The sequence below is a fragment of the Erpetoichthys calabaricus genome, chromosome 13 (genome assembly GCF_900747795.2).
Source record: "Erpetoichthys calabaricus chromosome 13, fErpCal1.3, whole genome shotgun sequence".
Lineage (NCBI taxonomy): Eukaryota > Metazoa > Chordata > Cladistia > Polypteriformes > Polypteridae > Erpetoichthys > Erpetoichthys calabaricus.
In genome coordinates this window covers 1,205,508-1,221,906 of record NC_041406.2, presented here as the reverse complement: position 1 = coordinate 1,221,906, position 16,399 = coordinate 1,205,508, and the positions used below count along the sequence as shown (strand labels likewise).

Here is a 16,399-nt window from a genome sequence, read left to right as displayed (position 1 = left end):
GAATAGCCATAGTATTCCAAATACCAGAACTGCTTTAGCGTTGTAACGCTCACTGCATCATCATCTTCTTTCAGCTGCTCCCGTTAAGGGTTGCCACCGCGGATCATCTTTTTCCATATTACTCTCACTGCACCACTCGGAGTATTTATATCACTGTATCTGAGTGTGAATCACAGCAGCAGCTGATCGGAAAGAGAATTATCGGTATACAGCATGAAGCAGACGCTGCCTGATTGAAACGGCAAAACATTTCAGAGACTTTCCTGTAAGGACTTCGCGGCTTAGAAACAGTTTCATCCCAAGAACTCTAAACGCACTCAAATCAGTCCATCAAGTGCTCCTTGTAGAACTGTTTGTACTTATAAGTACAATTACCCCACTGTAAACTTACACTACAGTTATAATATTGCACAACCTGCGCCACTTTATAAAGCGCGTATGATGGCGATATCATTTTTAAGGTGAAATGCAGCAAAATATGTTGCTTATAGTATACAGATAAAACTTTAACTTTATTTAAATAATCTGTATTGTTAATAATTAAACATGTGAGGACACAGTGCCGCAGCGCTAGCTAGTTCACGGATAGCTCCTGCCTTGCGCTGTGTTATTGCTGGTGCTGACGCGACACTGGAAGGATAGACGGATAGAATAATTAAACACGTACTATGAAGATATTTCAATGTTCCTTAAAAGTTTTGAAGAATCGGCGTTCTAAGCTTACAGATGGCTTAACGTCTATTACAGAGCTGATTGTGTGGCGATTGGGTATTTGGAGAAAGAAAAATAAGGACAGGAATTGGAGGTTAGTACGTTTGAAAGAGACAGCACTTTTGTAAAAAATTATTTCATCGAAGGTCGCACATGGCGCAGCAAGCCTCTTGCGTGAGATATGAACAATCACTGCGCCACCGTGTTCCCATGTTTAATAACATGCTTTCATTCCTATCATCATGAAAAAGATATCACGTATACATCTCAGTATTTTAATTATTCAGAGAGCTGTAATATCACGAATGTAATGGATTCTGTGTCCTGTCGGAGAAAGAGAAAGAACGGAAGCACGTAGTGATTCACACACACAGAGCACATAGAAGATCAAACACAGAACAAAGCATTTAACGTGCTACTTGAGAAACTAGTAAAATAAACGATTTTAAGATGAAGTTTATGATGTTCTGCTTTAATGACAAAATAAACTACGTGATTAAAGTGGAAATTTCGTGCTTTTTTTCCCCACTGTGTGCCTATTTTTTTTCTCTGTACCCTAATAAGCTTTCATATGACACTCAAACGGTCTGCTACGAGTTGCCTTTTCATGCCGACTTTGACATGTGACAACTTCTTTTTTATTTCGGGCACTGCGACTTTGTGAACTTGAGCTTTTGAGTTTCTCCGACACTCTGTCACTCGATCAACTTTCTTTTGTTGATTATACCACTGTTTAAACCAACAAATAGTACGTTTTTCCTTTGCCTCCACTTGGTATTCACTGAAATTATTATATTTTCCCCTGTGCTTTTCCCATTGTCTTTTCACAGAAGGCTGTTTATATCGATTTGCATATTCAAAGAGGCGTAATTCTGGGAGGAGTTGGGGCGGGACTGAAGGCGCGTGCATGTGCGTTACTTTTCACGCTGATCTGGATTTATGTAGTGGAAGAACGTGAAAGTTTGCGTACGCACAGATTCTTGCATCTGGATTTTTCTGTGCGTACGCACATTCCCGCTTTTGTGCTTACGCCATGTTATAGTGTGAGTTTTACGCACGGCGGTATACATGAGGCCCCTGGTCCCTCGTGTCTGAGTTTTTCCAACTTCAGATTGTGATGTCAATCCAAAATGGTGACATACACTGTGAACAGTAAGTACAGTAACACTTTATAGGTTAATTTATTAGAAGAATTTACTTTAATTGCCTCAATCTGTAATACCAAATATTTAGAAAGTAAAAGTTAACATTGCTAGCACAAACAATAATGGACAAACCAATGTCAGCTTGTTACACGCTACTGATCATACATTGCACTCAATGGTTACTTTGTGCAGTTTTTGTAATTGCAGTTTCCAAGCAGAAATAGTACTTTCAATTGTGCCCAACAGCAAACAACTCATTTTCAGACATGACAACCTACTTTTTCAGCCTTTCTTGCTCATCCGTTTCTTCTTCAATCCGGACTATAGTACAGTTATTTACCATTTGTTGTGCAACACCGGCCAAACCCCAGCTTATGTGGGGAATCTGTTTACTTCCCCCTTTGGGTACCGAGAGCACATGGACGTCGCAAACAACAACATTGTGACTTGGTAGCTCTGCTGCCATATGATGAAGGCAGCATCAAAGTCAGCCACTACACCTCGACAGCCTGTTCAAAGGCAGCCGCCTGATTAGAGCTGCACATTTCAAATGCAGACGCCACAGTAGCAGGAGTTTCATTTCACTTATTAACTTTGTGTTAGCACTGCGATTCTAAAATAAATAATAATGGATACCAGGTGCTTTTGTGACCCAGTTACTCTTATTGTCTTAACTATTATCTGTAAATTATATTAAACTGTAAGTAGAGCAATGGTGTATAAAAACAGCATGATAAATAACAAAATGTACCACTCTGATTAGCTATTTCTAAAACGTTGTTGTAAATAATAATGTGTTTCTGCAGCATCATTAATACACAAAATATGAATAGCTCTGTATTCTGTAACAATGTAAAACATTTTTACTTATACATTATAATTGAAATTAGATTAATAAGGAATAATGTCATTACAGTTATTCAAAAATGGATATGCTCTGAATAATCTCCACAGTCAAATAGCTACCGCAGCATTTTGTGTTTATAGAATTGGATGTTCATCAAAGCTTCTGGAGCAGCTTTGACCCTGTGGTGTATCCAAGGGCCTTTTTATTATACTTGTGTTTTGTTTTGTTTTTTTATAATAATTGGCATTTTATCTGTTTTTTCCAATTGTACCTTAATAGCATATGAATGGAAATGATGCTAACAATGCTGCAATGCACTTCTGTTGCAGGATGTGACGACTTTCAAAACTGCAGTGTTATTAATATGCCTCTCACCGTACCAACAGTTCTAGCCAACCTGCCCTTCTCCCTGGAAAGTTTTACCTGGCAGGTTTTGGCTCCTGATAATGGTGCCGTGGAGTTGGTACCCAGCAAAGGCAAATTACAACAGCTACTACCTGGACAGAAGTGCAGTGGGACCTTCTATTATAAACTCGTAAAGGCAGACCAATCTGTGATGGGCAGCTTTTGTTCTCAAGGGTCAATTGAAAAAGTTCAGATCCACTCTAATATCTCTGTGGTTCTGCTGCCAGTGGAGAAGGGAAATGCCAGTGAAGCCATGGATCCAACTTTTAATGTTTCTATTGGAAATGAGATTGCTGGTAAGTAAACTTTCTCCAGGTGTTCCATGTTTGGTTAAAACCAAGGCAGTTCTGTAGTAAATGTTTGCTGTGTTTGTGTCATCAAGGGAGCCCCCCTTTCTCCTGGTGTATATTGTCTGCATATGCAGTACTCCTTTATGGTGATGAATGGGGGAGCTTGCCAAATTAAAAAAATAAATAAATATGTGGATGAGATTTTGGAACAGCTTAGCTATGAGACGGGGCTGAATGGCCTTTTCTTGTTTTCTAAGTGCTTATGCTCACCTCTAGGTTAGTGACCCTCTTAGAACTGTGTGGACGTATATTTGATTGTGCAGGCCCAGATATACAGTAGTAAGCTGATTCATTCCTGGAGCTCCAGCAAGAACTGAAGGGTGACGGTGCTACAAGAAATATTTATGCTTTGAGACAGAGACGCACATGCTGACTGATTTTGATATTCAAGGTTCTAAATTAAAAACTAATTTTCCCACTGAAATTCAAGTTAAAGGCTTACATTGTTATCCGTCTGACAAATGTAATGCAGAGAAATGGTTGCTAGTTTTTTTTTCCCCACAAAGGGTGTTGTATCGTACTGAGAGTTTATTAATTGATTTTTGAGAATACCCTTACCTTAAAATACCTTGTAGTGGTCGGGTGTTGTACGGTGTTAGCCATTATGGATGTAATGAGAAGTCGAGCAAAATTACCCCTTTTATTGGCTAACTAAAGAGATTACAATATGCAAGCTTTCGAGGCAACTCAGGCCTCTTCTTCAGGTAGTTTGTAAAATTAAAATAAATACCTTAAAATGATTCAGAATAACATCATCCAACTCCATTTCTTACCCTTGTGGTGTTTTGTTATGCTGTTATGTTGTCTGTTCATATGGGTTACCAGTCGGGGTGTTGGATTCATCCCACGTGCCCTAAAATCAGAGTGTGCGTATGGGGCACTTTATGGCACATGAGGGTTCTGTTCTTAATTGTAATGAAAATATGAACTCTACTAATCCGTCGAAGATGTACAATCCTGGCACTGGAGAATGACTGTGCTGCATATTAATTAGCACATGCAAGTAAGAATATCACAGTACAGGTAACAATAATGGCCTTACAGACCTAAATTACAAAAAGGAAACGTATTTTACCCACAACACACAAGTCTTTCATTATGTTTTTTTCCAATGCATTGCGGTGTGATGAAACATTGAACAGACATCTATCAGTGCTCATTCAAAAGTTCGACAAGCCTTTCCTCCATTTACACAGTTAATGCACTCTGTTTCCTTCTTTTCTTGCAGTCGCCGATGTTCCTCACTGTTTGTGGGCACAGTATGTGTTGTATTTCCGGGTGCGTACTCGTTAGCTGTTAAATCACAAGCTCACCCCTAAAGCTAGCTACTTGCTGCTGTGAAAGTAAGCTGTTTTGATGATGTTGTTGTAGTGAGTTGTAGAGTGTTACGACTAAGTCGCTGGAGGTGTCACTTAGTAATGTCAATTCTGTTCTGTTGTCACCTTTGATAGGACTGCTGTAGAGTGCGGTGAGTTTTTAAAAGAGGGACATGTTGCATGTTTTTCACACATTTTCTACTTGTTGGCACATGAGGAATGCTCATGAATATGCACTGGGCATGTTTGTGTGTATTTTTTTGTTTTTTCCGCAGCAGTGAATCGCATAACACAGAAAGCTCAACCTTTTGCCATTTCTTGTAAACCGCCCTTTGGTGATTCCAGGAGTGAGGCTGAGCACACACACCTGATCCAGGAATGCAATTGCTGTAATTGTCATCATATTTGGCAAAAGGAGCATCGTAATACCAGAACACCACAGCACCTGTGATAGGACTCCGCAACAGGTCTGCATGTGACAGCAAATTACGGCAATGATTTTTTTTGCCTTACTAGAGAAATTTATTTTAACACAAAATGACAGGCCGACTCCTGAGGTATAAGCACATAGAAAACGTGTTTGTCTTAACACGCGTCTCTACGTACGCAGAGTGTGAATCGGCCCTACATGAGCTGCTCCTGTGCACAACACGCAACTAAATGAACCTCTCCATTATTAACTTAATCCAACTAATTTTTACTTTAAGAAGGCCTTTTAACATGAAGGGGAAGTTGGAAATGCATTTTTGACAAGAATTCTTCAATTCACTACATTCTAATAGGTAATTTAAAAGTAAAACATATTAGGGGAGTACATGATATAAATGTCTAGATTTCATCATCATTTTTTTACTCTGAAAATCTTTTGTGGATGAAAGGAAACTGGAATGTGAATCCCTGTTTGTTCTGTGTAATGGTTACATTATAAGAGAATTACAAATTAGAACATTAGAACAATCGAGATGAGAACAGACCATTCAGCCCAACAAAGCTCGCCAGTCCTATCCAGTTGTTTCTGTCAAAAAAACATCAAGTCGAGTTTTGAAAGTCCCTAACGTCTTACTGTCCACCACACTACTTGGTCACTTATTCCAAGTGTCTGTCGTTCTTTGTGTAAAGAAAAACTTCCTGATGTTTGTGTGAAATTTCCCCTTAACAAGTTTCCAACTGTGTCCTCATGATCTTGATGAACTCATTTTAAAGTCAACGTCTCGATCCACTGGTCTAATTCTCTTCATAATTTTAAACACTTCACTCCGGTCTCCTCTTCATCTCCCTTAAAGGCTCAGCTCTTTTAATCTTTCATCATAATTGAACCCCTGTAGCCCTGAATCGGCCTAGTTGCTCTTCTCTGGACTTTTTCCTGTGCTTCTAAGTACTTTTTGTAGCCTGGAGACCCAAACTGCACCCAGTACTCCAGATGAGCAATGTGTTATAAAGCTTGAGCAGAACGTCCTTGGTCTTGTACTGCACACATCGTGCTGTAGCGTAGCAAATCTGCAGGGTGTCCCAGGAGAAGTGATGTAGGCCAGTGCTGTCAGCGTAGGTGGTGTTAATTGTACCCTCTTTCAGCTGAAGACATATTGAGTCTGATAATTCTTGATTGCTAAATGATACTAACTTTACAATATGATATCTAGGGTACAGTGGAGTCCTGTTAACATGGTAGAATAAACACTACATAGTCTTTGATTAGGAGGAGCATGAGGTGGCTTTTGTTTTGCCCAGTGTAGCTATATTCATCTGTGCCAGCTTATACTGATGAGCTGTTTGCCAGCCACGTGCAGGTGCACAATCCCAGCAACAGCATTATAGTAAATTGATGCACCACGTCACCAGATGTGACCAGAATATATCCGTAAACTGTGACTTGAGCTCTGTAAAGCGGCACAAGACAGGCAGTGTGCGGTAGGGCAACTATGGGGTGTGACCACCTATGCCCCTTTATCCCCAACAAGATTTGAGCCACACACTAAACCTTCTGGTCTCTTCAGTCTTGACCTGGATTGGTATGCGGCCCAGGCAGAAGTTCAGAGAAGACCACCTTGCCCATTCCTCTCCACGGCTTTGTAGGAAATTTTCAGTTTGGATTGTGGACCTGACAGCCTACTCTTTTGTATGTCATTTGCTGCAACATGGACAATGGCTACTGCATCAGCCACTATTCTAACCAGGAGCTTGTCCACCCTATTAGGGAGGTCTCCCACCTGTGCACCCAGAAGGCAACACACCATAAATGACACTCCATCTTTCGAGCAAATCTGCATCTCAGTCCCCCTAATGTTTGGGTCTCCCCACTGTCACTACCTCTTTCCTATCTTGTGGACATGTTTTGAGGTGACTTGCTGGGGCTCCCCATTCCTGCCAGCCATCTCGGAGCTATCAGAGTCACCATCCAACTCGGCCAGGTACTGTGACCCACCATAGGAGGGCATGCTACCTCCCTGAAGGAAACCTGAGCAAGATCTGCTTATTCTCTACTACAGTGACTGGCTGTGTGGTGTAGTGGTTATGGTCTTGGAGTCTGTGAGTTCAACCCCACTCTGTGTGACCCTAAGTAAGTCACTTCACCTGCATTTGCTCCAACTAAAAAAACAAACTGTAACCAGTTGTATCTCCAATTTTGGAAGTCGCCTTGGATAAAGGCAAATAAGTAAATGTAATCCTAAACAATGCAGGCTAACCACATCCTCCTCAAGTTCACTGATCCTGAGCTTGAGGTGCTGGAGCAGGTGCTGTACATAATCCTGTTGTCCTCAGTAAGACTTGATTAATGTAAATCTGTAAATGTGCTCCAGAATTTCTCCATGTATAATAACCTGAAATTTATTTTTCAGTTAAAACAAGCTTTACACGCGAGTTCCATTAATGCTCTTACAATCTATGACACATTGTTTCATGCTCCATTTTTCTTGCTTGTTCTCTCCACAGAAAGCTACATTTTCACAGTTTCCCCAGATAAGGAGCTTCCAGTCTACCTAGTGAGCCCACATTGGCCTGCAGGGATGCCCTCCCTGGCGTCCGTCTCCTGGAATATATCTCTTCCTCCAAAGACACAGGCTGAGCTCCAGTTCTTCAATACCACAAGGCCGGAGTGTGTAAAGGGTCATGCAGTAATCGGCATCATGGGTCATAACTCTAAAGAAGAAGAACTGAGCTTCCGAGAAGATGTCACCCTCCCGGGATCGGTGACCATGCTGCAGAGTTTCTGGCTGAATATTACCAATTGTGAAAGTTTAGGTCGCAGACATGTGCTTAGAGTGGGGAATGCGATCATTGTAAAAAGTCAAGGTTTGTATCTTGTGATCTTGTAGGTTTACATGGTCCGTATTGTCTCATGCGTTAAACATGTCTGTAAATAGCAAGGCTGACTTGTGTGTGACCACTAACACTTATTTAGGAAAAGCACTGCTGCTGAAAGCAGAATTATACAGTATGTGTTTTTAAGAATGTGTGATATATCCGCCAGTAGGTCTAAATGCAGCTGCCGGATTGAGTCCATCTGTTAAATAAATGATTGAAAGGATAGTGTGAAAAAGTAAGTGCACCCCATGGAGATTGCTTGTTTGAATATGTCAAAAAAGTCAACAAACATTAGATCTTAATGCAAACAGGGCCTACAGATAAAGATGATTTACTTGAACACATGACACACACAATTGACATGAAGTATTCATTCTCATAATTTAATTGAACAAATATGCAGATTTGTCACGCCTGTACATGTATCACCACTTGAAATCCATCAAATTAGAAACCTGTGTTCCGGATGAGGCGCCAGTGATTAGGAGCTCCTTAGGGACCTGACTGTCTGATTTAAACTGCAGATATCGAGGGTCTGGGGTTCTCTTTGCTTTTGATGTGCAGTGGCGGACCGTGCATTTCACACTTAGGCCTTCAGTAGTGCTCCGTCTGAATCAACCCTCCCCTCAAAAACTAATTTATGGTTATAAAAACCATCTTAATATGCAGAAATACAGTATAAAGAGCCGTTGCATCGCAGATAGATAACTCCTGTAGCCACAATAAATGCCTTTATTGAATAGACAAACCAGAGGTGAACAAGTTCCTTTCTACTGCAGCTACAGCCTGTGAGACACATAAAAACCATCAATAATAACTCATAAACTTGCAATATTATTTAGGAAAATCGCAGCATTTTACTCACCAAAAATTCGGATTATTTGTAAACAAAATCCATCCTCCTCTCTTTCCTCAAAAACAGTTCAATTACTCTGTCGTACAGATTATCCGTGCGCTTCACTTCCATCACAAAGTCCCTTTCTGTCGCCATCGAAGCTAATGCTGAAAGTCGAACCTGCCCTGTCGTATTTCTGGCATAAGTTTTAATTCGCTTTAGGGCTGAAAATGTCCGCTCGACAGAAGCAGTGGGCACGGGAATGGTCACCGCCAAACATACCAATGTGTACAGCTGCCCCATGATGCTCTCATTCAGATTTTTCTTTTACACCATCCGCACCATCCTATCCAATCAACAGGTCTGAATACGGTGACGTTGCCGTACGCCTGCTAGAGGGCCCTAGTGAAACCAACTCAAAATCTGATTGGTTGAAGCAACAGTTTAATCGACATTTATTTTGTGTTAGAGGGCCTGCAGAACGGATTGTGAAGGCCTCCGGGCAGACTTCTTTGACTTTGACCCTGCCTGGCAACAAATGATGGCTGAAATGTGATTGGTTAAATGCTGTAATACGAAAATACATGTCTGGAAGCAGCACAACCATCGGAAAAGCTATGAAAGGAAGCTGACAGACTATTTGGAATTATTTAATAAGTATTCATGGACAAAATATAATTAACATCAGTTTGTGATTCAGATATTTTTTTAGGCCAGCAGAGAAGGCCTTGCAGGCCCTGACAGCCCGCCACTGTTGATGTGTGTGGTGTCATCATGCCAAGACCAAAAGAGCTTTAAAAAAAGGTTGTAGAAGCCAAGGAGTCTGATAATGGATTTCAAAAGAGAGGCAAATTATGTGGAATCAAGAAGATCATCTAAAAGTGGCATTGATGCTGCTAATTTGTCGAGGACTGGCCTGCCCAGCAAATTCAGCCCAAGAGCTGACCATTAGATACTAAAAGAAATCTCCAAGTCCCACAAACTTTCAGTGAGGGATCAAAAGTTAACTTCTTGCAACAGCTGATGTCAAAGTGCATGCGTCTACAATCAGAAAGACATTGTACATTTCTGACCGGCATGTGGGTTGTGCCTGGAAAAAGCTTTTGCTGTCCAAAAAGAACATTCCAGCAAGATGGAAGTTTACCATTAAACATTTAGACAAATGCCAGGCTTTCTGGAACACCATTCTCTGGCCAGGTGAATCAAAGATATAGAGTATTTGGGCTACAGTGACCGTAGACAAATTTGACAGCATTTCAGGAGAGGAACCTCCTAATATCTGTGAAGCATGGTGTGAAATGTTCTGTTTTGGGGTTGCTTTGTTCTCTCAGTGCTTGGGTAGCTTGCAGTCATCAAGTCCGCTATGAATTCTGCATCCTATCAAAGTGAGACCATCTGTCAGAAAGTGGCAGTTGAACCAGAAATGGACCTTTTAGGATTAGAATGATCTGATGCACACTAGCAAATCCACTGAGCATAAAGAAGAAGTGGAGGATGATGGGACTGGCCTAGTCAAAGACCTGGTTTGAATCCCATTGAAATGTTGTGAGGAGGATTTGAAATGGGTGGGTCATGCAAGAAAACCCACCAACATCTTGAGACTGAAGGACTTTTGCATGGAAGAGTGGTTAACGTCAGAGACTGGTGGGCAGTTATGCCCAGTGCTTGCAAGAAGTCATTGCTGCTAAAGGGGGCAATGCCGTCTTCTGAGGCTAACGGTGGACTTATTCATTCCTCAGTAGATCATTACATCTGTTGATATTTTTTTTAAATAATTGAATAAAAAGAAAAGGAGAATTTTTGCCTTTTCAATCCAGTACTAGCTGTGCTACCCATCTAAGACGGGCTGAAATGTAAGGGTTAACATTTGTAGCGCACCACCTCTGTTATACACCTTTTGGTATGGGATTCGTAAAAGCAGTGTTAAGGTTTGTGATGCCATCTCTTAGAATGAAAGACAAACAGACGCTACACTTACCTTTTTATTCAGGTGAACGTCTCCTTTATCTGTAGGCATTGTTTGCATGAAGATGTGATGTTTGCCTGTTCAGACATGCTGAGAAAGTCCAGAGTTCCCTTAGGGTGTTCTTAATTTTTCCCATGTTTATGCAACAGTGAATATTCATTATATTAATTCTTTATTACTGTATTCTGTGTATTTAATGAGCTTATGAATTATTACTGTTTCTTATGCAAAGTACAGTGTATTTTTCTTGTTTTTTATATTCACATTTTATGCTAGATGTCCAGTTTCCCAGGCGGCTCCATGGTTGTGGTGTTATTTGCTGTCTTAACCTCTTCTGCACATACACCTCAGTAATGGCGGTGACACAATCCCCTTATCAGCTCCTTTACTGACCTTATAAAGCTAATCTAAGTGTGGTGTGGTCTGCTTATCCTCTCCCAAAGGACCACATAAATCTTTGTGTGTCCCTAAAGGCATCATTTGCCATTTATTCCGGGGTTCATAAAACTTAAGATTTCCAGCCTCCAGAGACGGTCGTCTACATTGTGTGGTGCTCATAAAGCTAACTTACACTTACGAAGCAGCTGCTACAGTGAATGTGCTTGTGTAGCTTTTAGACGTGAGAGCAAACTGATTCCTTCTTATGAGAAGCAGGTTTAACTTGTTTTCAAAGACATTATGTACAGACAGTCCCTACAAATATAGAAATGATCGTTCACAGCAGCAAAGAATATTCACAAAGTCCTTAATGTCAGTAAATAAAAAGCACTTTGTGCAGTCCTCAACTCCATGTATTCCTAATAAATTCCGTCCTGAGCGTAATTCTAGTCCCCATACGCTAAGGTTTTGTGTTCTCAGCTTTTATTGATCGGGCAGTTTGCTGTCCTTCCCGGGCACACCCTGCTGACTTGTAAACAAACTCAGACTCCCCTTTGACAGGCGTGGAATGTGTTTTGTAATTAAAGGAATCAAAATGGAATATTGCTGTATTGCTTCAGGGGTACGTGTGAGCTGTCATGAGCTACCAGGGGTGGCCCTATGAAAACCACACTGATGGGATTCTCTCCTTCTTGCTGATTGTATTTCCCCACAGGCTTTTAAGTGAGGGCATGGCATCTTTCTGTTGTCATTTGTGTCACACTCTAAACAACTGCTCAGTTTTTATTTTGAATTCACTCTGTTTGTGGATCCTCACAGTATTTATTTTGTCATCAGTGGTCCTTATGTTCTGGTTAATATTGTACAGGAAATATGACATTGTGAAAAATGAAAGTAATTGGCCTCGGGTCTAAGTGCAGCGCAGTGGAGTCAGGTTAAACATTTCTAAGAATATCCTTTGCAAAACTCTGATTTTAGTCATAACAAACTTGTTTTCTTTTTCTCTTAGACAATACCAAGAAAATCATCATCAGTGCAGTCTGTGCTGCTTTGGCAGTTGTGGCTATAATTACAACTGCCTGCTGTGTTTCAAAAAGAAGGTAGGAGAAATATTTTTTTATTCTCCAAACTTTTGTAATGTGCCCAATTTAAACAGGACTAAACTAGGAGGTGCGAGTAATAGTTCTTCTATATAAATGAGGCAAGCAAAATGATGCCTTTTACTGGCTAACTGATTACAAAGTGCAAGATTTAGAGGCAACTGAGGCCAGGTTGTAATCAAGAAGAAGAATAAGAAGGAGCCTGAGCTGCCTCAAAAGCTTGCATGTAGTAATCTGTTCAGTTAGCCGATAAAAGGGGTCATTTGGTTTGATTTCTCATCTCATCCATAATGGCAAACACGGTATAACACCCTACTACTTCTGTATTAAGGAAACTTATTCGACACAGAATCTCATAAGTAAGGCCCCTTATACTGTCAATAACCCAATCTGATCAACCAGTGAAAAATCATCAAAATCACAGCTTGATTTTAAATTTTTAATCATGAGGCATTTCATACAGTAAACACCTCCATTTCTTGTATTTAACATATGTACTTACAGGTTAATTCATTCTTTTTTTTTCAATGCCCCCAGTATTGTTATACCACTGCCCATCTCAAAGAAACAAAAGCATAACAGACCATATACTACATACTGAGCTATCAATGTTAGCACAGCACCCACTAAATCTCATAAAATGTCATAATCAGGCAGGTCCTTCATTATGACTCGACAGTGCAGAAGAAGAGCCACTCTGAAGGCAGACTTGAGCCAAATTCAAGTACCCCTCATCCGTCTTTTACAGAGATTTATTATTACATCCTAGACCCTGGAGGCACTACTGAGACAGAACATATTCTAAAATTAAAGCGTTTGTCTTTTACACCTCTTTTCATGTTAGCATGTTCAGCACTAGAAGGAGGCTGTAATCTTGACTGTGGCCATCTACTGTCTGTTCCCTTTACCGGCTTCTTTTCATTTCACTTTCTTTATTTACGTCACAAGGCCTACTATGGTGAGTCTTGAAGCCCAAAACATAAAAGAATCTAAATGTTTCCCACATGAGAATAACCAGTTTACCATTTGAGGCAGTGATCTCAATTCAAGATATTTTTCACAGTGTTGTGAAAAAGTATTTGCCCCCTTCCTGATTTTTTTGCATGTTTGTCAAACTTGAATGTTTCAGATCATCAAACAAAGATAACCCAAGTAAACTCAAAATAATAAGAAATCAGGAAGGGGGAAAACACTTTTTCACAGCATTGTATATCAAGAATTCGTTTGACTGAAGTATCTCTATTTTAACAGAAGACATAACTGATGTCAATGTGACCATGTTATACTGTACTTTGACCTGTTTACCTGAATTTAGTGTTACACGTTTCTCCATTTCTGTCAGTTCCCAGCATAGATTTTATTTTTGGGGTAAAGCTTAGAAACTCCAAAATGAGCAAAACACCTGTGGAACTATGCCAGTGAATGGAGGGTAGCAGCAAGAGGACTCTGTTCTTGCATTATGACTGTATTATTCCATGATGATTATTATTATCTTTATTTATTTATTGTCCAGGCTGAAGAAGCGCAGAGAGCCCAAAGTTTCGATCTATAACCCAGGTGGGAACATGTTTTATCCAGGACAAGGAAAATTTCCCAAAGGAAGAAAGGATAATGAATCGCACATTTATGCTGACATTGATGAAACCATGATTTATGGCCACCTCCTTAGAGACACTGACAGCTCAACCATTCCCGAGGTGGATGTTTACCGGCCTTTTATTGGGTCAGGTGGGGATATGCCCCCTACTCCTCCTCCTGTAGTTACACGAGGGTTGCCTACCCACATTGGCTCCAGCAAAATGGTAGATAATGAGCTGTACACTTTCAACCAGCATAAGCAGAAGAGCATCCCACAGGGCAACGGAGATGGACCTGCACAGATACTTACCGAGGGAGAAGGTGACGAATCCTTGGAAGTGGAAAATGACTGTGAAAATGAGAAGGAAGAGTCAAAGTTGTAGAGACGAACAAGGAAGTCTGACTCCATGTTAACTGTGTGCTACTGCACTGATAGACAAATAAGGTGGTCCAGAAGACCACTGGCACGTATGTGTGCAGATATCCGTCCTTCAAAAGAGCTAAAGCTCTGAGAGAAGCTGCAGAGTAATGCAATGTCAAGAATGAGAGCACCGGGGATTTGGGCCAAAGAAATGTTTACACAGTTTGTGGATACTCGTTATAATTGGCAGTTGTGCCCGCTTGTCACCTCTACACCTTTTTTTTGTTTTTATTTTAAATATATATTTTTGTAAGTAAAGTAAGAGAAATGGTTTAAGGTGCAAACATTGTAACCAAAGGCAGCTTAATGAAGAAAGAAGATAGATTAACGAAAAGATGGACCTAAAGACAAATGAAAGGAAATAAACCATCGACAGAGATGAGCTTAATGCAGGACTAAAGGTGTCCGTCAAATATGTAATCCAATCTTAAATTATGAAAGTGCACATATGACATTAATGTGTTATTGTGCCACATGGGCTGTTCATGCAGGTCAGTTGTGTGTCCGTCATAGAAGAGTCTGAGCTGCCATCTCATGAGAGGGACTTCCTGAAGCCCAAAAACAACATTCATTTTCTTAGTGTCACTCCTCGCAGACAAGTCCATACGGGAGGCCGGCCAGCCCAACGTTGACCTCTTTATAAAAGTGTCGGCTTGTTTTTGTTGGGCCCTGCTGGAAAGTGAATGTCCTGCGTGACTCCACTATTACAGTCATGAAAACCGTGTTGGTGGTTCACTGAGCTTTAAAGCTTTACATTTATTTCAGTTGGTAGTGCCTGCCTTATGGAAATCAGCGTAGTAAATGAGTTCTGCTTATCGACTGTCAGGTAATTCTCTATCTGCTCTGGCTACTTGCTGTGTGTGTGTGTGTGGAAGGTGTTTTCAATGTGGACCAAATGACACTGGAGTTTAGTTATCCATTTTTATAAAGAGAGTGGCTCATTTTACACCTAGACCCTGTTACAGTGACAGGAGATATTTATTAGACCTGACAATCTAAATTCCAAATGAAAAGAAATAATAAAAAAGGAGCGAGGCCTGCTTAGAAACGTCTCTGTTCGTGTTTTACAGAACCAAACATGTCTGGAACCGACTGCTGGGTAAATTGTTGGAGTGCCCTGACGTCTGTCTTCGTAATGAACGCTAGTGTTGTGCTTTCTGGTAAAATGCCGACTGTGCCATCAGAGTGCCACGCTTATTCTCTGCTACTTTACCATGTGGTGTGGAGCCTGGGGGGGGCTTCACTCTTTTGGCTGTTAACAAAGCAGCTGCTTTGGAATGAACATGTATGGGTGTTCATGCTTTTTGTTTTTTTTTTTGATTATACAGAATATTTAAATGTTTCATATTTTTTAAACTGAATGTTTGTTGTATGTATATATAAAGTATGAGAATGCTTTTACAGTCCAACATTTACCGAGGGTTGGATGGTTTTAAGACTTGTGGTAGATCTTGCTAAATGTGTATGTTGTTGCCTTTCAGAGTAACTTATTATTGTTGTACAGAGTGCCTTTTCTAAATGTGTTTAATACCCTAAAAATAAACTGCCTCACGGTCACCAAGTGCCAGCCCTCTGTTGTGAGAATGACTGACTGCTGCTGTATGTGCCACTCTCCTGGACCTTCTAAACTGGCTTGAAGATGGCCGAGAGGTTAAAGGTTAACGATTGAATGAATGTCTCTCTGTATTTGTGCCCCCACTCCCTGTTCTTTTTTTAAATTATTGTCACTTGTTTTATTTACTTGATGCTGAAGTTCAAAGCGGCGCGGTGCTCTTATCTCCTGGCCCAGTCTGTGTGTTCTGCCTGTGTCTTCATGTGCTCTTCAGCTTTGGTTTTCCTGCCACACCCCATCGATGCGTGTTGGTGATTTAAAAGTGGGCCCCACGTTGATCTGGGCCGACCTGAGGATGTCAGGTGATGATTAGACCCAACTTCTTAATCACAACGCCGCCTTTATGTTCAGTGTGAGTTATTGGGACATTAGGAACATTTTGATGAGAACAGGCCATTTAGCCAATCCTGTCCACCTAATCAGTCCAAAATG

At 40.7% G+C, this 16,399-nt stretch overlaps 2 protein-coding genes across 3 annotated transcripts in view; both read left to right on the top strand.

The window, feature by feature from the left end:
* Positions 1-230, top strand: part of LOC114663918 (transmembrane protein 158) — a 91,313-nt gene extending 91,083 nt beyond the window's left edge. Inside the window, exon 2 of the mRNA XM_051935682.1 lies at positions 220-230. The gene's annotated coding sequence lies outside the window, so the exon portion shown is untranslated. The remainder of the gene's footprint in view (positions 1-219) is intronic.
* Positions 1-15,912, top strand: part of cdcp1b (CUB domain containing protein 1b) — a 62,471-nt gene extending 46,559 nt beyond the window's left edge. For both annotated transcript variants that reach the window (XM_028817863.2, XM_028817862.2), the window contains exons 6-9: positions 3,033-3,404; positions 7,706-8,065; positions 12,266-12,356; positions 13,870-15,912. In XM_028817863.2, coding sequence (XP_028673696.1) covers positions 3,033-3,404; positions 7,706-8,065; positions 12,266-12,356; positions 13,870-14,317 — 1,271 coding nt within the window. In that variant the 3' untranslated portion in view covers positions 14,318-15,912. The remainder of the gene's footprint in view (positions 1-3,032; positions 3,405-7,705; positions 8,066-12,265; positions 12,357-13,869) is intronic.
* The last annotated feature ends 487 nt before the right edge of the window (positions 15,913-16,399 follow it).